General features: G+C 36.2%; 2 protein-coding genes, 1 long non-coding RNA gene and 1 pseudogene across 3 annotated transcripts; 3 read left to right on the top strand and 1 right to left on the bottom strand.

The window, feature by feature from the left end:
* Positions 1–6,376: 6,376 nt before the first annotated feature.
* LOC147944064 (uncharacterized) lies at positions 6,377–10,101 on the bottom strand. The gene is made up of 8 exons (XM_087512443.1): positions 9,892–10,101; positions 9,593–9,762; positions 8,944–9,524; positions 8,791–8,859; positions 8,554–8,576; positions 7,993–8,413; positions 7,145–7,396; positions 6,377–6,966 (listed from the first exon to the last, which is right to left on the bottom strand). The coding sequence occupies exons 1-8, from the start codon at positions 10,099–10,101 to the stop codon at positions 6,377–6,379; spliced, it is 2,316 nt and encodes a 771-aa protein (XP_087368569.1).
* A 6,175-nt stretch (positions 10,102–16,276) lies between these two features.
* Positions 16,277–18,496, top strand: LOC104789299 (uncharacterized). Its single transcript, XR_015558523.1, has 3 exons — positions 16,277–16,838; positions 16,926–17,797; positions 18,465–18,496. It is a non-coding gene; the product is annotated as an uncharacterized LOC104789299 (long non-coding RNA).
* Positions 18,497–18,873: 377 nt separating this feature from the next.
* Positions 18,874–20,896, top strand: LOC147944063 (uncharacterized). Its single transcript, XM_087512442.1, has 4 exons — positions 18,874–19,552; positions 19,664–19,716; positions 19,875–19,886; positions 20,000–20,896. The coding sequence occupies exons 1-4, from the start codon at positions 18,874–18,876 to the stop codon at positions 20,894–20,896; spliced, it is 1,641 nt and encodes a 546-aa protein (XP_087368568.1).
* A 2,152-nt stretch (positions 20,897–23,048) lies between these two features.
* LOC147944062 (secreted RxLR effector protein 161 pseudogene) lies at positions 23,049–23,696 on the top strand (annotated as a pseudogene).
* The last annotated feature ends 232 nt before the right edge of the window (positions 23,697–23,928 follow it).

The raw sequence follows: 23,928 nt of genomic DNA, 5'->3' as shown, positions 1-23,928 counted from the left end.
TCTGAGACTATGGACAAATCACAAAGAAATCTCAGTCTTTGTGACTGAGACTAGGGACAAATCACAAATCATAAAGAAATCTCAGTCTTTGTGACTGAGATTAGGGACAAATAGATAAAACAATGTTTTTAGACTAATTGATTTAATTTAAACTAATCTTAAGTCTAAAAATGAAATGAGAAAACTATATAAAAAGTGGTAAATAATCAAAAAGTGTAATTCTGGTGAAAAATTATAAGGAAAAATGATTGTCTAGGGTTTTCAAAATACCATGTTAAGATTATTGAGTCACATATATTTAAATAGCCATTATAATTTTTAATTAGGAGAAAAAAATTTTGTTTTTAAAAAGTTTAAATTGGTGAATAGATTTAAAATTGTTTGTGAAATGTTATTTATTATAAAGATTATATTGTGGTAATTGATTTTTAATATATTTAAATAGTTATCGGATTGTTTTAAATCGGAGAATAAGCTTTGCGTTTCAACTCTCTGGTTCTCTTAGAAGAGGTTGCAACCTGGCCATATATTGGTTGTTTATGTCAGTATTGTTTGTCAATGTGATAATCATAGATGGTATATTTTTTTAGATACACATTGGTTTCAAATCAACATGTGAGATAGTGCCTAGCTACAAGGCTACAACAAAAAACTACAACTCGATTTTACAACATTAAATTATATTTATTGTTCTGACATACATGAGGAAAGCAGATCCGCTGCAGAGGATAATCCTCCTTATATTTAAAGTCATGAAACAGAGGTTCTAGAAAACAAGTTGGTATGGAGGAGATCTGAGTATGTGTAATTCAAGTTGCTCTCTTAATCTACTTTTGTGAATGTGTAGGTGTATAGGTAATGTGTATAGAACATAATTTGACTTAAATAAATATATTAATTGACATCAAAAGTAACATTAATTGGACTGCACATCAATATTGAAGTATACTAAAATTATCTAAAATAAATAGAAAACATTGTGTTCGATTGTAAAAAAGAAATGATCTCCATCATTATACGTACTCTCGTTTATATTTCTATCATCATTAATATCATACTAGATACTAACTCGCGGTATACCGCGGGCTGAACATTTTCATTTATGTAAATTTGTAATAATTTATTTTATTATTATATTATTTATATTCATTTGTGATTATAAATTCAGTTTGCTTATATTATTTTTGTATTTTAAATTTGTTTATTGAAAATCTTTGTCAATAAAACACTGGAGTTGTAACGATGAATAAAATTATTTAAACATTTGTCAATAAAATAAAACGACATCCTTGTTATAGTTCTAAAATAAGTAAAAAAAATTGTCACATTGACAGATTTGTAATCTAGGATTTATAGCCAACTGCCTAGAGATGTTCGGTAAGTTTCCGTTTAATTCGAATCATATAGTATCTTTATATAATTCTATAAACCCTATTTGTAAAGGATATATATAGTAACATGATGTGTAAATGACTTAATCTCTGGTAGAACACTACATAACTGATGACTTAAATATAAGTTCATTTTTATAGTGTTAATATTGATAATTTTTATTTTGGATATCAATAATAATATGTGTAATTAGCAATAATATGACTTTTCAACCTTTCAAAAAATAAAACACAGATCAACATTTAAATGAAAACAAAAAATAAGAAAAACCAATAATGGAATGAATGAAATGTGAGTGACTAATTTTTATAATAATAATATTAATATTTTTATTTTATCATAGTAATAATAATATGTGTAAATATAAATCTATGATTTTCAACATTTCAACATTACTCTTTATACTATATGGTAAATAGATATGATAATATATGAGATCAGAAATCTAAGCTGTTGCACAAAACTGATATATTTTTTATTTGGTCAATGTATCCAACTTAATTTGATTGAGTATCCATGTAACCCACGATTTTCTGATTAATTAGATAATTAAATAATTATTAATTATTAATTATCTTTAATATCCTCAATGATTTTAACCAGTATTAAATATTTCTAATGGCATTTGAATGTAATTTTTTACACTTTTTAAGGTTAGTTTTTTTTTTGTACTTCTCAATTAATATAGTAGGATTTTACAAATATTTTGTATGATGATTAGTATCACATTAGTTTTAAAGCAAAAAATAGCCTAAAGTTATGTACCCAAGCATCATGAATTCTATGTGTTCAAGAGGGTATGTAAATGAGAAACAAATCAAAGAACTAAGGGTTTGAAATCCCTAAACTTATTTTTTAAGGTAACAAAATTATAAATATATTCACAAATTAAATTTATGAAATCAAAAACTCAAGTATCTTACGATGATATAAATTATAATAACAAAAAAACAAAACTACTATTAAAAATATCAAGAACTTATGAAACTTGATTTCCAACAACATATATTATATTATGAAATCAGAAAAAAACACAAAAATATAATTAAAACAAAATAAAAAAATAATCCCACGCGTAGCGCAGATACTATCATAATTGTTTATTAATAACTAAAGTTGTTTGCGGATAACTTCATAAATTGTGTGTCATCGAAAAAGTATTTTCGTCTCTATACGTATATGTTGTGGCAGACGAAATTATTTCTAGAAAAAAATATTGTTCATGACATTTTCTTTAATAAATTATATATAGAAAGGAGATGTTGGTCAGGTTGTTAAAGCTTCTGCTTGCTATGTAGACGGGTGAGAGTTTGAGTCCAGTCGGTGACATAATTTAAAAGAATATAATTTTGGTTCGACCAAAACCACCTCGTTTTAGAAGATGTGGTGCGATGTCAGCCATTCGAGTAAGCATAGTAAACAGCTGACTAATCTCCTTCAAGGTCAATTTGGATTTTGATATCTTTAGTGAAGTTGATGTATGTTATTTGAATTTTCTGGTTGTTCGGATTGAAATAAATTATGTTTTTTTTAGTGTAGGCATTTTTTCGTGGAAGCTCAATTAGTCCAATGGTTGACCAATTGTTAATTAATGCTTCTATACCAAGTTTGAGATTTGAGTTCCAGATAATAATAGGACTGATTAACAATTATGCAGATTAATGAAGATTTACATAAGATTGCTAGCGATGCATAATTAGAACAGTTTGTCGTGATTCCACGTCTAATTGAAAATGTAATCATGAGAATGGAGAAAGAAATATTATCGATCATGAATCTAATAGACGTGGGAAAAACTGTTCATAGTAGAATCCAACAGTTTTTAGGAAGCAAAAAAAGAAAAAGATCTTTAGTTTTGATCAGTTTAGGTTGGAAAATGGTATTTTTTTTTTGGTAATGATTGGAAAATGGTATAGGATATAGTTGTCCCTGCATTTATTTACATTGTGATTTGGTCAAATTGTGATTCCCATTTTCTACAATTTGGATTTTGGAACCTATCCATGTGAGGAGACAGATAGGAGAGTTTGGAGAGATATTTGAAGAGACTTGCCAGAACAAAACAGAGGAACTGAAAAATGAATGGCAGAAAGCGTTGACTGATGTAGCTAACCTCGAAGGGTTTCCATGTGCGTTCTGGTAAAACCATCTTGACAATTGACCATCCATACTTATTGTTCTTGTTTTTCTTTTTTTCTTCTGTATTGATCTTTCTCTTATTGCTAGGGACAATGAAGCTAACATGATTGAAGTAATTGCTAAGGAACTGGAAACTCTATCTCAGGATTTTGATGATTTTGTCGGGATGGAAGATCATATTGCAAAGATGAGTTCAATGTTGGACCTGGATTCTAAGGAAGTGAGGACGGTTGGGATATGGGGCCTCCCAGGAATGGGCAAGACTACCATTGCAAGACCTCTATTTAGTCGAATCTCTCCCTCCTTCTGACTAAGGTTTTATGTAGACAAGGATTTTGTATCTAAGAGCATGGAAATTTATAGTGGCGCCAATCTGGACGACTACGAGATGAAGTTACATCTACAAGAATATTTCCTATCTGAAATTGTGGGGCAGGACATCAAGATAAAACATTTAGGTGCATTGGGAGAGAGGCTATGTGACATTAGAGTTCTTATCATTATTGATGATGATGATCCTATGGTGCTAGATGCCTTGGTTGGTCAAACTAATTAGTTTGGAAGTGGGAGCAGAATAATTATGGTTTCGACAAGTAAACAGCTTTTAATGAGCCGTGAGATGGATTGTATTTACGAGGTTGGTCTCCCATCTGAGGAACTTTCTCTTAAGATTATATGTCGATATGCTTTCAAGAATGATTCTCCACCTGATGGTTTGATGAATCTTGCTTCTGAAGTTGCATTCCTTGCCGGTAATCTTCCTTTGGGTCTCAAAGTTTTGGGTTCATATTTACGGGGTAGGGAGAAAGAGGACTGTATTGATTTGTTGCCTAGGCTCCGAAATGGTTTGGATGGAAAAATTGGGAAAACATTGAGAGTCAGCTACAATAGGTTAAATAACAAAAGGGATGAAGCAATATTTCGTCACATTGCATGGCTCTTCAATAATAGTGCAGAAATCAATGATATCGAACAGCTGTTAGCCGATAAAATGGGCGACTCAGGCCCGTTTCGGCCCTGCCCGTTTAGACCTTGCCCCTTTAATTGAATGTCCATTTAAACCCATTAAAATTTGATACCCGTTTGTCTAAAACCCATTTAAATTATTTAGACTCGTGTACGTCCGTTAGGCCCGTTTAAGTTATATATTGTTTTTTTTTGACAAAAAAGTATTAAACAAAATAAAGTATCTTTCTCCTCCACCACGGGATTGTATTAAAAACAAAGTATTGCATGACTCTACTTTATTTTCAGCCACACGGGATGTAACCGATGAAGTATGAGACACCACTTAATGAAGAAGAGTCTGGGAGAAAACAGTGATGATGAAGGCTATGAGACTGCACTAAGAAGAGTGTGGAAACAGAAATGATGAAGGCTATGAGTGGTTGTCACAGGAAAGCGCAGTTGAAGTTGGTGGATCTAAGTTTTTCGACTGAGTTGATTGACGGCGTTATATCTCCGAAGGTTGAATCTTGAAGGCTGCACAAATCTGAGTATGCTACCAAGAGTGGTATGAGAAATGGAAACATGAAGAGCCTTGGTTTCTTGAACCTGAGAGGATGTTTCATGCTTTCGTCTTGACCAGCATAACTACATTTAACTCTCTGAAGAATCTTATCCTCAGGGGATACTCGAAATTCGAGAAGTTTGTATTAAATCCGGTTAATCGGAAATTATGTGAACGACGGAGGAGAGAAAAGAGAGAGATATCGGTTTTATTAATTCGAACAAAAGTTTGTTACAAGTTGTTAAACCCATCCTAATTACATTGGTTAGCTTATATACTTGATCAGATATTAACCCAACATAACCAAATTAAATCAATCTACATAACCGAAGTAAACCAGCATATCTAATACACCCCCCTCAAATCTGTATCTCTGAAGAAGGTGGAAGATAAAGATTTGACAAAGACATTTTTTGAAGCAAACCGTGAAAGGGACCTGGATGTAGAGGCTTAGTAAGAATGTCAGCATGTTGTTCTTCGGTAGGAACATGAAGAGCCTTGAAATTACCAGCTTTGATTTGATCCCGTACGGTATGGCAGTCAATCTCGATATGCATCGTCCGTTCATGGAACATAGGGTTCATGGCAATATGCATAGCTGATTTGTTATCAGAGAAGAGCTTAGCCGGGCAAGTCACCTTGATATGTAAGTCCTTCAGAAGCTGCTGCAACCAAATAATCTCACTAGTAGCTTATGCCATTCTCCGATATTCAGATTCAGTACTACTGCGACTAGTCACAGCCTGCTTCTTAGACTTCCAACAAATCAATGATGTGCCTAAGTAAACGCAATAACCTGTCACCGATCGTCGTGTCTCCTTGCAAGTAGCCCAATCTGCATCTGAGAAAGCAAAGTACATAAGTCCTTGACCTGGATTCTGCTTGAGGTAACGTAGGACTTTATGAGCTGCTTGAAGATGAATGTCTGTCGGAGCTGAAATGAACTGACTGAGTTGATGAACAGCAAAGGTGATATCCGGTCGAGTGATGGTCAGATATAAGAGGCGACCAATAAGTTCTCTATAGGAAGTAGGACTCGGTAGCAAGTTTCCCATTTCCTTAGTAAGTTGAAGATTAGGATCCATAGGTATTGAACTCGGTTTACAACCAAGTAGACCTGCATCTTCAAGGAGATTCTGAGCATATTTGCGTTGACAAACAGAGATTCCTTGTGATGATCTCGAAATCTCGAAGCCAAGAAAGAATCGAGCAGGACCAAGATCTTTAATCTTAAAAGCAGCCTTCAATGAGTCTTTTAATGTCTTCACAGCGGCATCATCATTGCTGGCAATCATAATGTCATCGACATAGACAAGTACAGCCACAAGAGAGAAATCACCAGACGAAGTCATAGAGATTTTTGACGAACAGAGTGTTATCAGCCGGTGATTGAACATAGTTAGCACCCAGTAAAACCGACGATACACATTTATACCACTGGCGTGACGCCTGCTTCAACCCATATAAGGACTTGAGTAAACGACACACATGATTAGGAGGAAGAACAGTACCAGGTGGAGGCGTATAACCTTGAGGTAAGCTCATATAAATCTCTTCTTCCAAGTCGCCATGAAGGAAAGCATTAGACACATCCATCTGTGTAAGACTCCAACCTCGGGCTGCAGCAAGACCCAACAACAGCTTAACACTCGTAAGCTTAGCAACAGGGGAGAAGGTCTCTAGGTAATTGATTCCCTCCTGTTGTGTAAATCCCTGTGCCACAAGTCGTGCTTTGTAACGCTCTACAGAGCCATCAGAATTATATTTGATGGTAAGCACCCACTTGCATCCGATCACATGCTTATCTGCAGGTAATGTCTTAACAACAAAAGTCTTGTTAAGCTCAAGAGCATGTAACTCCTCAGTTGCTGCATTAGTCCACTTCACTGATAGCTTGATGGAAAGTTTTGGGTTCAGTTTCGAGACTATAAGAAAAGATATCAGAATGATATAAAGGAGTGTATCGATCTAAGGTGCAAACAGAGGAAAGAGGGTATTGTGTTGTCTTTTTAGGTGATGATGGTGGTAGCGTTTCAAGTGATGAGGAAAGGATAGATGGTGGATTTGTAGGTGGTAATGAGGATATAGAAGGAATAAGAGAACAATGATACTCGGATAGATAACTAGGTGCTTTTAAAGTGCGTTTAGGCCGAGCAATGGGAACAGCAGAAGGATCTGTATCAGTTGTCTCTGTACTAGTACTAATATTACTATCTAAATGTTCTAATGGTGGTATCAATGATGGTATTGATGTAGATGGATCAGTAGGTATCAATGAATCCTCATCTATAATAGGCAAAGTTTCAACAAAATGCAATGGAGCAGGTAAAGGTAAAATACTATTAGGAAACATATCTATCATAGAAGAAAGATTATCATTAGTTTTGAAAGGAAAAACAGTCTCATGAAATACGACATCCCTAGAAATTGTGATAGAATGAGTGTCCAAGTCCAAGACTTTATATCCTTGGTAGCCTAATGGATATCCTAAAAAGACACATGGTTTGGCTCTAGGAGAAAACTTATGACGAGTATGATTATGATTGGAAACATAGCACAAACTACCAAAGCTCTTGAACAAAGTATAATCAGGCAATTTAGCATTCAAAAGCTCATATGGTGAACAATTATGCAATAAGGGAGATGGTAATCAATTTATCAAGAAAGCAGCTGTTAAAATGCAATCACTCCAATACTGTAAGGGAACATTAGATTGAAAGAGCAAGGATCTAGCAACATTTAGTAAGTGTTGATGCTTTCTTTCTACTACAGAATTTTGTTGAGGTGTGTAAGCACAAGAAAAATAATGCATCATGCCTTGTTCTTTAACAATCTCAGTAAAAGCCAATTAAGGTGCATTATCAGATCGGATTGCCTTAACAGTTGTATGATATTGAGTAGAAAAAAACTTAAGAAAGGCTGGAAAACAGTATGAACATCTCTTTTATTACGCATCATATAAACCCAAGTATTGCGAGTACAATCATCAACTAAAGTAAGAAAATAACGAAATCCTTCAACAGACTCAATACTAAAAGGACCCCATACATCCATATGAACTAAATTAAAAGGTTTATCTGCTAAATTTCCCTGAGAAACATAAGACAATCTACGTTGCTTAGCTAGAGGACATATAGAACAATGCGAAGCATCCGAAGACAAATTTTTTAAAGAAGGAATAGTACTATTTTGTAAAGCTAAATGTGATGGATGACCTAGTCTTTGATGCCAAAGTAAACCATCAGCAACCACGGAACCAGTGAAAGAACATGCTGCAGAAGTCGATGTAGAGAGGGATGTATTCTCAGTAGCCAGAATATAGAGATCTTGAAAGACTCTACCCCTCCCAATCATCAATCCCTGAGAAAGTTCCTGAATCAAACAACAAGTTTCAAAGAAGTGAGCAGAACATTTTAAAGTTTTGACAAGTCTACTAACACTAATCAAATTAAATTTAAAATCTGGAACATGTAAGACATCATAAAGGATCAATCGTGAACTAATATGTATACTGCATATATGCGTAATAGAAGCTCTAGAATTATTAGGCAAAGTAACAGTGATATCCGACACAGGTCTTAAAGTTGTAAACATGGCTAAGTTTGAACACACATGACTCGAAGCACCACTATCAATAATCCAAGCATCATTGGGTAAAAGGTGTTGTAAGGAGGATAAAATGTGGTTTTGAAAGGTAAGTTTATTATTTTGAAATTTTAGCCTAGTAGAAGGAAAAGGTAAAGTGGTACCAGATGTGAAATTCTTAGCCATCAAGCCATGTTCAGTGATAGTAGCCATAGCACTAGGAATACTAGAACCTGATGAAGTAGATACAGGCTCTGGAACTTGAACTTGACTGTTGAACTAAGCCACCATCTGCTCAATTTGTTGTGGAGTGTAACCTTGTAGAATCTGATTAGATCCACTACTCGAGCTAGGCATTGCATACTGCGGATATTGTCCATAAGATGTATCTTCCATTGGAAACATGCCAATATCTGAATAAACTTGAGCTACAAATTGGCTTTCTGCATCGGATACATATAAAGGAGCCATCTGCTGCACCAAAGGAGCCCTCGGTTGTGACTGTGAAGTTGGCATCCTTGGTTGAAATGAAGCAGGAGGTCGTGCATTATACCCTGTAGCTACATGAAGTTTATAACACTTCTGTATAGTATGTCCCACTTTTCTACAGTGCGAACATATAGGATTTTGTACGGAACGAGCAGTATTATAAGCTGCTATATATGCTGCCTCGCCATCATTCATAGGAGTTGCAGCCTGAAAAGCAACATTCTCAAGACCAGTAGACGGTAAAACAACCTTATGTCGCTCATCTTGAGTCACCATATTGAAGGCTTCTTCAATCGTGGGAATAGGTTTTAGCATGAGAATATGTCTCTGTGCTTGATTATAACCTTCATTAAACCCCATAAGAAATTTAGTAACTCTGATTCTTTGTTGCAATCTCTCCATTTCAAGGCTGCATCACATTCACAACGCCCACAAGTACAAACCGGGAGCTCAACATAGTTTCAATGTTCTTCCCACAATGTCATCAAACAAGTATAGTAAGCCGAGACATCCATTGAAACTTGGACTAGCTTACTCAACTTCTGTTCAATAGCAAAGATCCTAGGTGCATCATCTTGCTTAAACCTAGATAAAATGTTCTTCCAAATTCCTTCGGCAGTAGGGATGAAAAGTAAACTCTGCCCTATCTTCTTATCCACAGAATTCATCAATCAAGTCGAGACTATGTCATTACATCTAGACCATACACCAAAATCCCTATGATCTTCTTGAGGTTTTGAGATCGTACCATTGATAAAGCCATGATTGTTTCAGACATTAAGAGCCATCCACATCGATCGACGCCAAGAAGGAGAATCCGAAGCAGTGACAAAGCGATCAGAAACGAGAACAAGTCCTGCGTGGTCAGCACCATGCAGATGATACGGATTCTCATACTGATCAGTTTGATACTGCGTTTGAACATTCACCGGATTCGGAGTGGGAGGACGATTCATCGGAGCATTCGTATTACCCGAAGAAGCCATTCTTAAAGCAAGAACAAGAAATTCAAAGAAAGTGAGACGAAAAGAGGAATCAAAAGCAAGAATCGAACTCACTAAGGTCAATCAAAAGAGAATTAAGAGAAGCAGAAAAGTGAAAAAGGCTCTGATGATAAAATCACAAACAACAGCGAAAAATTCTTGAACAAACTGAAAACAAAAGCAAATCAGAAAGCTCATCTCCATCATGAGATGCGGAAGCAATGGAAATTCAATTAAACGAGCCCTGATACCATTTTAAATCCGGTTAATCGGAAAATATGTGAACGACGGAGGAGAGAAGAGAGAGAGACATCGGTTTTATTAATCCTATCAAAAGTTTGTTACAAGTTGTTAAACCCATCCTAATTACATTGGTTAGCTTATATACTTGATCAGATATTAACCCAACATAACCGGATTAAATCAATCTACATAACCAAAGTAAACCGGCATATCTAATAGTTTGAGCTGAATTATAAAAATCTTGAATTTCTACATTTGAATAGCACTGCAATCAAGAATCTTCCTAAAAGCATCAAGAAGAGTGCGAAATCTTGGAGTCTCTACCTTTCTGTCTCGACAAGTTAAAGCCTCTTGAAAAACTAAAACTCTGGTTGTGAAAGTCGTACGAGGTTTCTGATATTAAGATGAAGATGGATGCTTAGATGCGGATGAATGTATCTCACTAAAAACAGTAACCATTTCATTGCCCTTTTTATGCCAACAACGCAGCAGGTCCCCGCCTCATTCATTTTCACTAATTGTGGAAAACTAGAGCAAGCTGCGAAGAAACAAATCGTATGTTATGCTCACAATAAGATCCACCTCCTCTCAGACGCATTGTATCGCCACAGTAAGGTATTTATCCCTGCTAGAGCTCCCTTGTATTCTTTATATAAACAGGAAATTTCAAAACTTTTTGTCCATAGTTTCTCAGTTTCTCTAGTCTAGGGACCACCATCCTTTAGTAATACTTGTAAATGGTGTAACTAAAGAACGCATAAAGTAAACAACACAGAGAGTTTGTTAACGGGGTTCGGATTTTCTACATCCCCGGGACCAAGTGAAAGACCCCGACCCCGGCCATCTATGGCCGTAGAGGTTCTCTCGTTCAATTTTCTACTTAGACAAATTTTAGGGCCCATTCTTTAAACAAGATTCATTCGCACATTCTGAGATTCGATATTTAAAGTCTATATGACATAAACTTAGAGTAAAGTAAACATTCGATATTGCATTAATAATCAAAGGATTCGATACAACTTATGAGTTTGCATAATAAGCTAGTACAAGTTGTATAATCGATCCTAGCTACCCTTATCACCACCACTCATCTTTCTGGCCATGAGTCCCGCGCCTAAGCCTTTCCTTTCCCCCGATCACCCTCCTTTCCTGAAATCCAAGTAGGCATCAATAACTTTTCCCTTAGGCCGTACAATGTCATGCAATGCACGCTAAGTTCTATACATTCGTCCAGTACGGCAGTTGACCGGTAGAGAGTTATCCCGCGCATCAGTTCGGACGGTGTACCGAGGAATCTGTACTGATCCCACGTCCAGCCGCCGAGCCGCGTTTACTTTTCTCCAATCGAACCGTTCGTACTCGGACACCCCGGATGATACACTGATCGATAGGGAGGTAGCATGCGCATCAGTTCGGTCATTTCCCGGTGAACCTTGCGGTTACCGATCCACTTCCGAGCCGCACCCCCTTTCCTCCGACCAACTGGACCATCCGAAGCGTATTCAGGCTTATGCTCGATGATGCAACTACCTAATTCCCAGATCCCTTAGAGATGGTATTTCACCGTACCTCCGTCGATCAAACCTTTCTCGGCCTTAGAAACCTTTTTCTCGATCTTTCTCTCAATTTGCACCGAGAGTTTCTGTGTAATTTTTTCCTGGTTTCCGTGTGTCAAAAATTGTGCGTCTCACCCTCTATATATAGAGTCTGGTCGAAGTCTAGGCCCGAAAAGGTGCCTATCGTCAAGACCCTTCGATCACACCCGTTCGATCGCACGCGTTCCATCGCACCGATTCGGTCACCGAGTCCAATAACCGTCTGCGAGCTCCCAGCTGGCTCACTTATCGTCTACTGTCGAACAGCTGGCCAAGGTTGGTCGAGCTGGTCGGCAGCTGGTCGAGCTTGGTCGAGCTGGTCGACAGCTGATCGAGCTTGGTCGAGCTGGTCGACAGCTCCCGAGAGCTGTCCGCAGCTGACCGATCCTTCTCCGATACTTTGCGCGCTTTTCCTCAATGTCCGAGCTAACGAGTAGCTTTCTCTCGACTTGTCCGAGATCCCCCTTCCTTCTCGGACTAAGTCTCGGCCTACGATCCTATTCGGGATCGCGGGCGTTACACCAAGTCCAGAATAAATCCACTAGAACAAGATTACAATTACAATCATAATTGTATATGATATCAAACACTAGTGGGGCGACGCCACACACCTTGTGTGCATCTCTCTAGAATACCCTAAGGCGCGCACCTCTTCATGAAACGCTCTCTTGGTATTTATAACAATTGTTCAACCCTAGAGTTGACAACTTTCCTATTCTAAACCGGTAAACTAACATATTTAGATAACTCCTAAATATAATTAATCCTAATTCCATAACTCGGTAGGATTAGTATAGCTTACACCTCAAGCTATTTTCAAGCTTATGCCAACATTCTCCCTCTTAAGTTTGAACTCATTTTCTTCCAAATCTCTCATGCCAATGAGATCCCTCATTTTTTTAAACTCTTTTTTTCCAAGTGCTTTAGTCAAGATATCTACCTTTTCCTCACTTCCAAGAACATGCTTGACTTCCACTTACCCATTCTCCACAGTCTCTTATATCTCTACAAAATCTCATTTATTTCATATTTAATTGATCCCCAATTGATGTCGTACACTATCTTCATCGCCTTCATTCTCCCATGCTTATATCAAACAAGATTGAACTTCTAAACCATCTTTAATACCCACAAGTATCATGTTCATTCCACAGAGACATAATCGATAGAGATTTCACCTTAGTCTTTTAGTCTTTGTGACTGCAGTGGACATATCTTATATTGATCCCATTCAGCTTCTCATATAGAGTAAATATTTACTAGGATTTTCTTTTCCAATGAGCTTGATATCTCCTTGCAAATTTCCTTCAAATACTTCAACCTTGATGATGCAGATCATATCTTCTTGTCCCTTTTTTTTTCTCAATCAACTCTACTTTTTCTTCTTGGATCTCTCTTAATCTCTTCAACCACACAATCTTCTTTATGAATTTTGTTAATCACACATACTTGTTTACAAGACCAACGAGCTCATCTTCTCTTCTAAAATTATGCTCTCCAATCTAGCCTTCAAATATTTCTCCACAACTTCTTGTCTTGAGACAACTAAAATTCTGCATTTATCATCAGTTTCGATGCAGAGCACAATGGAGTAGCAAGCCAACCTAGAAAATTATGAAATTTTGTGGGAATGTCAACAACAGTCATATGAAGACACATGAAAAAACAGATCACGATTTGCATTTACGGTTTGAAAGTTACGGCCACTTTCCCAGCACAGATCCGGAATGATGCATCCTGCAAACAGTCCACCTTTAAGAGCAATTTCCCATTAGACTACAAGGAATCAGATGACGATCTTTATATCATTGGAAAGATATAACTCTCAATTTTTCAGAACACCTTTCAGACTTAAAAACCGAGATCTGTAACTGACGGAAATTAAAGACAATGTATCAACCCGTTTCACTTGACTTTATACTCTTTTATGGATTTCTCTCAGCATCGTTTCCATCCAGCACGAAGCATCTCTTTGAGTTACACTCTCCCTCATGAGGTAACATGAACATCATCAAACCAGATATTACAATTAATGATAAGTTGTTCTGTTAGTTAGAAGGTTAAGATCCTTCGGGGTCTTGGATATATGTCAATCTCGAGTATATAGTTAGCAAAGATACGACTCTATCTACATTGTATGTTGTATAAATACCTCATGTGTATCAATGATAATACTCACGGAGTTTTCCCAATTAACATGGTATCAGAAGCCTAGCCTCCAGCTAGATACACGCTCGATCCATCTCCGCTCTCTTTCTTTTCCTCCTTCGCTCACATCTTTTCTCGTTCTTCCTTCCCATCTCTTCTTCATTCTTCTTCATCTTGCTTCTCTATTTCTCTCTACGTCATCGTCATCATGACTGACTCGACCGCCAAATCCGACAAACCGTTTGGTATCTCACAGATCAAGGCGTACATTTCGATCACCATTGATATGACCAAACTGAATTACGATGTTTGGCGCGAACTGTTTGAGACTCACTGTCTCAGTTTCGGAGTTCTTGGCCATCTCGACGGTACGTCCGAACCAACTACTGCAACACAAAAGGAGTGGAAGGAACACGATGGCCTCGTCAAGATGTGGACCTACGGCACCATCTCCGAATCCACCCTTGACACTGTTCTTAAGACCAAGTCCACTGCACGTGAACTCTGGCTTACCATTGAAGAACTCTTTCGCGACAATAAGGAAGCAAGAGCGATGCAATATGACACTGAACTCCGGACCCTCACCATCGGTGATCTCAGCGTTGCTGACTACTGCAAAAGACTCAAAACGCTTGCAGATCTTCTCGCAAACGTGTATTCTCCCGTCACTGATTGATAGCTGGTTATGTACATGCTCAATGGCCTTAATCCATTAAAAATAAAACACATAGACATAATAGATTTAAAATTTTATCGATATGAAATATAATAATTTCAGAAGCTTTGGAAATTATTAATGCTTTGGAATCCGCTTGATACGAATATTTAGGCCATCTGATTCATGAAATTTTAATGCTTTTTGTTTTTTTGTCAGGTTTAATAATAGTTCACGAGTTTAATATAAATCTACCTAATCACACATACGTGCGTGTCCGATTTATAATGCTTTTAGAATGAAATGATATTAAACTAAAAATACTATAATTATTATTATGAAACCATCATTTAAAAAACTGTATTAGAAAATAAATTTAAAAACATAATTAAAAATAAGAATACTCCTAAAAAACATAATAAAAAAACTAATTTCTTGTGGGGATCATAGCCAATGAGCTCAAAGTCATCCGCAACAAAATAATCAATATGTTTCTTCTCCGAATTTATCTTCAAAACCTGTAAAATTCAAAGATAAGAATATAGTTCATAATACTCAAACAAGACTAAGAATCAGTGATCATGTTTATTCACGTGTCCCGTATATATACTCACAGGAAAAGGTTTTGGTGGGTTCTCATGTTGTAGAGGCTTGACATGGTTTCTGTAAACATGAGCATCTCCAATCACATGAATAAAATCACCAGGAACAAGATCTGCATAATGTCAACAAAATATCAATAGATGATGACTGACGTTCGAAATCATAAATTTGCTCTTTTGTAGTGAAAATTTAAACGTTACCACAGACCTGAGCAAACATGTGGTATGGAGGAAGTGCCATCAACTTCAGATCAGGAGGATTCCAAGCTGACATTATGATTCGTCGATCATCAGAATTATTCTTGATCTTGTTAATTAAATCTAAGAGCTGATTAAATCCTTGGCCAGTATAATCAGCATGACAGCATGCATATCTGTGTACATGTAGAAAGAGATTCACGAAATGGCTAAAACATAGAAATATGTTTTGCCAAAACTCAGAAAAGACAGGAGATAACAATAGACTAGCTACTGACTTAGCACCAAAATGTCTCCATTGAAATCCATAAACGGGTCCAAGGTCACCTTCCTCTCTCTCAGTCAGTCCAATACTGATATCAAAAGTGTTCAATATATCAATGTGATGGCTCATATACATATAGCTCATATGTATTGATCAAGGTTGTGTTCAAGCTCGGCCGTACCGTACGGACGTCCATACACTCTTGCAATAAGGCCGAGCCTTTTGGTGACACAAAGAAGGGAGAAGAAAGTTAAGTCCATCAAGCCCATCATGTGATCGAGAAGCTTCTATTCTAACCGTTAGGAAGAAGAAGAGAAACTTAGTCACATGTTTGTGTTATCTCGGAGATGTCACTATCAGCTTGGGAATGCTTTCGTCTCTCTCTTAATGTCCCTTTCGTTTGTTTCTATTTCGAGATAGAGGTTGCCCTAGTTGGTTTACCTATTTAAGTTGTATTCACATGTTGTAGAAGGGATATTCTAGTGGAATCTTATCTTCTTCTCATTCTCTTTGTTCTACCGAAACTCTCTTTCTCTCTCGATTCTACTCTATTCTCTCATTTACTTCCGCTAATTCTAACAATATGCATATGCTCCAAATGTGTTCTAGGCATGAAGATAATGATAAAAGATTTTTTCTCTTACCTTTGCATTCGTTGATCCGCTTATGAACCAGCACTGGGCAATTAAACGATTTGTTCTCTTACCTTTATCTCTGCTTTCTCTTTGTGCAATCGCTTACTTGAATATGTTTTGGAAATATGTAGTGAAATTCAAGAAGGGTAGAATGGTTCTTTATATCAAAGAAGAACAAGATGGGTAAAGGTGGGAAAAAGCAGAAACGTTGCGACAAAGGCGGATATTGGCACGCAACAGTTGCTTCCGAGGAGATTGACGATGGACAAGGTTCCAAAACCGCACTATCATACTACGTGGGGAAACAACCTAATGGCGTAAAAACTAGTTGGTTGATGCATGAATACTAGGTTGATCAGTGTCCGCCTTCTGCTTCTGCTGATGATGACGTAAAGTTATGTATGTGTTTCTTGGTTCCCAAGTTATTAAGTTTTTCTTTTTGGATTTTATTGTGAGTTTTATTTTGGTTGGTGCATATGCGTGTAGGACTATTCTTTGTGCAAGATCTATCGGAGTACACAAGCAATAAAGGAGAAAAATAAAGCAGAGGAAGAAGAGAATGAGCAGCAGCAGCCTCCTACTGTCAAGTATCATCAACAGCAGCCGCTAAATTCTTACCAACCGCAGCCGCAGCCTCATCATGATATTGCGTATCAACAACAACTTCTGTTTCAGCCAGCCCCGCTGGATTCCTATCAACCGCAGTCTAGTGATTTGGCGTATCAACAGCAGCAGCAGTTTTGGCCAGGCCCGCTAGATTCTTACCGACCGCATCGATGGCAGTTTAGTGCAGCCCGGCCAGATTCACACCAACTGCAGCCTTATTATGATTCTACGTATCAGTTGTAAGAAAATAATTATTTTCTTTACCCATGTATGTGGTCTTATAGTTAGTAGGTTATTTTATTAGGTTTGTTATATTTTGTTTTTAATCATTTGGGAACCAAAAGAACAGGTGTTAAGCTACATGTCATGCTTATACTTAAAAGGACAAGTGCTAAGCTACATGTCATGCTAAAGCTTATAAGAGAACAAGTGTGAAGTTGCATTTTGTGTTTGAAGCAATGCTAGACACTTGTTCTCACACTTGTCACCACTATCTTCATCTCTACTATGATTAAATTAGAAGACAAAACCCTTATGAGGAGTAAGGTCCTCTTCCCTCCTATAAATAGATGGTTTGCTCCATCACAAATCATCACAAGAACAAAACAACACATAAAGAAAAGAGTTTATAGGAAAAGGGAGAGAAACCTTATCTTCCACCTAAAGATCATCTAAAAGTTTCTTTTCAAGTCTTCAAGCCATTGAAGAAGAAGAAACCATTCAAGGAAGCATCATTTCTACAATGAGTGGAGGTATTACCTTAACCCTCTTTATGATTCTATTATGTGATTAATGTAGATGTTTAAGATCTTGGGGTTCATGTTAAAATATGTTTAACATGTGGTATCAGAGCTTATGGTTATGAGCATCTAATTAATCCATTAAGAATAATCAGATTTATGGTATAAAGAACTGAAATGTAAAGCTTTGAGTTATGATGTTTGTACACTTGAATTTTTGTTTGATTTAAGTTTCAAGTTACAATCTGTGTTTAAATTAATATATATATATATATATAAGTGATAAAAGATTGGTTTATCTAAATGTGCATAATTAAGAAATTGATATAACCATAATGGTTTTATCTTATAATGATTTGCATATAGAAAACCAAAATATTTAAATTTTGATATGTTTATGTATTAATTAGCTACCCACAGGTAGACTACTGACATAAAACATGATCTATAATTTATTAGAATGTTTGTATATGAGTTAATTAAGTATATCCACAAATAGCTTAATTAATCTGATACATCATTCAAGAAGAATTTTCTGAAAGCTATGACATTAGGATATATTATAATGACTATCCACAGGAGCATTATAATTTGAAGTCATATGCATTCAATAATTTTTGTTAATGTGTAGTTTAAATTTTGAACCTCAATTAAAGCTTGTTATATCTCTAAATCGCAGCATCATTTCCTGCTAATTTGCCATCTATGGTCTCTAATGTTCCGATCTTCACTGGAACCAACTTCTCAGAATGGAAAGAGAAAATTGAGTTTACATTAGGAGTACTAGATATGGATTTGGCACTTCGTGAAGAAGAGCCAGATCCCTTAACTATAAATAGTACTGAGGAAGAAAAGGCCCTCCATAAAGCTTGGGAGAAAGCGAACAGATTAAGCATGATGTTTTTAAAAATGACTATAGCTAGCAATATCAAAACTTCCCTTCTAGATGTAGATAAAGCTATAGATTATCTAGCAGCTATAAAGAACGGTTTAAGACTGCAGACAAATCCCTTGCAGGGAAACTTATGGCAGATCTTACAACCATTAAGTATGATGGGACAAGGTCTATGCATGAACATTGTATTGAAATGACCAACCTTGCGGCTAAACTAAAGAATTTAGGAATGAGTTTGGACGATTCATTTCTTGTCCAATTTATCCTCAATTCACTACCTCCTCAGTATGGACCCTTTCAGATCAATTATAATGCAATTGATGAAAGGTGGACATCTAATGAATTGGCTAATAAACTCGTCCAAGAGGAGGCTAGACTTGGTCGTGAAGGAATTAAAGTTTTCCATCATGTTCAAGGAGCTGGACCTAAAGTTGGGTTTAGGCATAAAAAGAGCCATCAAAGAGAACAACCCACAATGAACGATTTTGTTCAAGTTAATCCGAAGAAAAAGGCAAAGAAAGATTACAGGTGCAACTTTTGTAAAAAGGTTGGACACTTTCAGAAAGATTGCCCTAAACAAAGAGAATGGTTCGAAAAGAAAGGTAATCCTATGGGTTCTGTAAGCTTTTTCGAATCTAATCTTACTTATGTTTCTTCCAAAACTTGGTGGATTGATAGCGGTGCTAATGTACATGTAACAAATTCCGTACAAGGATTCCTTAAGATCCAGACCATAAATTCAAGTGAAACCTACTTACTGATGGGAAATCGAGATAAGGCACCAGTTGAAGCTGTTGGCACCTATCGTCTCATTTTAGATGGTGGATTTTGTCTAGATTTATATCAGACTCTTTATTTACCATCTATTTCCCGTAATTTAGTTTCTGTAAGCAAACTTGATTTGGCTGGTTTTAAATCTACTCAAAGAGATGGTTGTTTTAATATGTTTTTGAACTCTAAACGAAATTGTTCTGGAATATTAGTTGATGGTCTTTATATGTTAAAACTGGCTGATCAACCTTATGAGACACAAGAAGTATAGATTGCATGTACTTAAAAATAAAACATGTACTGATGACTCATATTTCTTGTGGCATAAAAGATTATGACATATTTCTTATGAAAGAATTAAAAGATTGGTAAAAGATGGAGTCATTCCGAATCTTGATTTTACCAATAAGAAAATGTGTATAGATTGCATTAAAGGTAAGCAAACTAAACACACTAAGAAATGAGCCACAAGAAGTACACAACTTCTTGAAATCATACATAAAGATATTTGTGGACCATTTGACGTTCCAACTTTTGGAGGTGAAAAGTACTTCATCACTTTTATTGATGATTATTCACGTTATTGTTATCTCTATTCATTGCATGAAAAATCTCAATTTGTGGATGCTGTACAAGCATTCATTAATGAAGTTGAGAGGCAATTAGATAGAAAGGTGAAAATCATAAGGTCAGATAGAGGTGGTGAAATGTATGGCAGATATAATGAAACAGGAAAACATCTTGGACCATTTGCCATACTCCTCCAGAAATTAGGAATTGTTACGCAGTACACAATGCCTGGTTCTCCATGGCAGAATGGTGTAGCTGAAAAGCGTAATCGTACTTATATGGAAATGGTTAGATCTATGATGAGTCATGCTAACCTACCTATATCCTTGTGGATGGACGCATTACGTACTGTGGTCTATATTTTGAATACGGTACCTATTAAAGCAGTTTCAAAGACCCCTTTTGAACTGTGGAAAGGCTGGAAACCTAGTCTGTCACACCTCCAAGTTTGGGGGTTTCAAGCTGAAGTAAGAATATACAATCCACATGAAAAGAAATTAGACTTCAGAACGATCAGTGGTTTCTTTATAGGTTATCCTGAGAAATCTAAAGGATATAGATTTTACTGTCCATCCCATAGTACGAGAATAGTAGAAACCAATAATGCCATATTTTTTGAGAATGGTGAGATTAGTTGGAGTGATAAAGTTCGTGATATAACCATTCATGAAACTAGGGTTGGTATTCCTTTACCCTTAATTCTGAATGTTGGGGTGCCTAGCATTGTTGAACCGTTAAACAATGAAGAAACCCCATTGAATGATCACACACTCCATGATGAAAATCTTGCCAATAATGATCATGAAGCACAAGAGGAACCATCATTAAGAAGATCAACTCCTACGAGGAGATCTGCTATTTCCGATGACTTGTGATTTATCAAATAGAATCTGGAGAAGAATGATATGCTCAAATTGTAATACCCTAATGGTACTAACAGCCTTGCAGTTGTAATACTCTAGGGGTCAAAACCACAGAGACTCTAGTTCACACAATAGATTTATTACTCTTTTAATTATGCTAAATCGAAATATTAAATTAAAGACAATGCAAAACAGAATTTAAAAGTGTTGTAAATTCAAAGGATCAAAGAGCTAGGCCTAGGGAAATTCTCAGGAATTTATGGAATATTAAATCAATCAAATAATTAGGATTCAAGCAATTAAAAATCAGATCTAGAACTCTAAACACACTTGTAAAATAAATAAGTTCTCACTGCAAATATTATCTAAATTTAAAACCAGAAAATCCAAATCTCTTTGCAAAATTCAAGGTTAAAAATCAGCATTAGAAACAAGTTTTAGATAAGTTCACAAAATTATTAAATCAAATCTTTTTGCAAGAAATAATTTTGTTCATCAAAAGGTTTATCATGAAAATCAATTATATTCTCATATCAATTTATTTTCCTAAAGTTTTAATTCTAGGTGATCAATCAAGAATCAATATGAAGAACAACCTAAGATGAAGATCATAGAAGATAATGAATCCTAAAATTAACAGATCTAATAAACCATAAAAACCCTATGAAAAACCCTAAACCTAACAAGCAAACTACTCATACATGTTTAATGAAGAACAAGACATCTTTTCTGAATAATAAGCAATAGATATTAAGAAGTAAGAAGGGAGTTCAAGAATCTTCTCTCTACAGATGAAATCAGATCTATCTCTCCAAAGCTCTCAATATCTCTTCCCTCAAAAGGTTGCAGAATAAAACTTAGGTCTAAACAATGACCATAAAATCCTATAAATACTCTAAAACACGTCTTGGGCCTTAATTGCAAATAAGGAAAACTTGGGCAAATTTTGTAAATCTTCTGAAGCTTGTGGAGACAACTTTCGTTTGGCTTTGTGGCATCTGCATCGATCGATGCAGAGGTTGCATCGGTCGATGCATTCTCTTGAACTCGTCTCCCAGCTTCTTTGACCAGCCTTCATGCTTTGATTATGCTCCAAATCATCCTCTTTTAGCTCCTTTGTGTTCCATCCATGCAAATGAGTACCTAAACTATAAAGACTCAAAAACAACCTAGAAAACAAATCAAAAGACTCAAAAAGCACACTTATACCATGGTTAAAAACCACAGAAACCATGATATATCAAAGAAAACATTAAAGATCTGGTTTCTTATTCACAAGCCATGAAGGATGTTAATTCTGATAAATGGATTGATGCCAGTAGAGATGAAATAGACTCGATGGTTAAGAATGAAGTTTGGGACATCGTTCCATTGCCTGATGGACACAAAGCAGTCAGGTGTAAGTGGATCTTTAAGACCAAAATCGACTGTAATGGCAATGTAGAACGATATAAAGCCAGACTGGTAGCCAAAGGGTTTAGTCAAAAAGAAGGCATCAATTATAGTGAGACTTTTTCACCTGTGTTTAGAAAAGACTCTCTCAGAATTATCATGGCGTTAGTAGCTCAATATGATCTCGAGTTACATCAAATGGATGTGAAAACTGCCTTTCTTAATGGAGACTTGCAAGAAGAAGTCTATATGCGCCAACCTGAAGGCTTCATAATTGAAGGTCAGAAAGATATGGTTTGCAAATTGAAGAAATCTATATATGGATGAAACAAGCTTCGAGGCAATGGTATCTAAAGTTTGATGAAACCATCACGAAATTCGGTTTCAAAGAAAACGTTGTGGATCCATGTATATACCTCAAGATCAGTGGGAGTAAGTTCATATTTTTGGTTTTGTATGTTGATGACATCTTATTAGCCAGTAATGATCTTGGTCTAGTACATGAGACTAAGAGTTATCTCTCTAAGAACTTTGATATGAAAGATATGGGTGAGGCATCCTATGTGATAGGAATTGAAATATTCCGTGATAGATCACTAGGAATTTTAGGATTGTCTCAGAAAGCATATATTGGTAAAGTTCTTGAGAGATTTGGCATGATGATGTGTTCTTCTAATAATGTTCCTATGCAAAAGGGTGACAATGTCCGCAGAACGAAATGGAACATAATGAAATGCAAAAGTACCCTTATGCATCTCTTGTGGGAGGTTTGATGTACGAACAAGTCTGCACTCAACCTGATATTAGTCATGCAGTCGGAATGTTGGGTAGTTTTCAGAGTAACCCTAGACTTGCTCATTGGAAAGCTGCGAAGAAAGTTTTGAGATACCTAAAGGGAACAAGAAACTACATGTTGACATATCAAAAATCAACACATCCACGGATGGTTGAATTTTCAGACTCAGATTTTTGTGGATGTGAAGATTCTAGGCACTGTACTCTCGGCTATGTGTATCTCCATGGTGGAGGTGCCATTTCATGGAAAAGCCAGAAGTCAGAATTGATTTATACATCGACCATGGAGGCTGAGTATGTAGCATGTTATGAGGCTTCTATTAAAGGAACATGGTTGCGGAATTTCGTGTCAGAGTTTGGGGTTTTGAATTTTGTTGACAAACCTCTAACTCTTCACTGTGACAATCAAGCCGCAATCTTCTTCTCTAAGCATGATAGGATATCTAAAGGAGCCAAGCATATGGAACTCAAATATCTATCATTAAAGCAAGATGTTAAAAGAGAAAAGTTTGTCATTGAACACATAGGCACTGAGCTAATGGTTGCAGACATATTTACGAAAGCATTACCTCCAAAGACATTTATGAAGCATACAGAAAGTATGGGTATGGAGGATAGCACTTAATTATGTTGTCTGATAATGTTTTAGTCTATGTTTGACATTTATAAGAGCTCTCTTATGACTTTTACATCTTCTATTTTGTTTCTAACGTGCGCACACATTATTTTTTGTTGGAATTATTGATAACAGAATACGTCTTAAAAGACATCAAAGAGACCATTAAAGATAACTCCTACTTATGGAATAATGTTTATGGTCTAGCTATGAAAAGTAGTCAATGTAGTAGTACATGGAA

The sequence above is a fragment of the Camelina sativa genome, chromosome 5, assembly GCF_030686135.1.
Source record: "Camelina sativa cultivar CO46 ecotype springtype chromosome 5, ASM3068613v1".
NCBI classification, from domain to species: Eukaryota; Viridiplantae; Streptophyta; class Magnoliopsida; order Brassicales; family Brassicaceae; genus Camelina; species Camelina sativa.
Note: the sequence above shows the minus strand (reverse complement) of the source record. Positions and strands in the feature narration are given on the sequence as shown.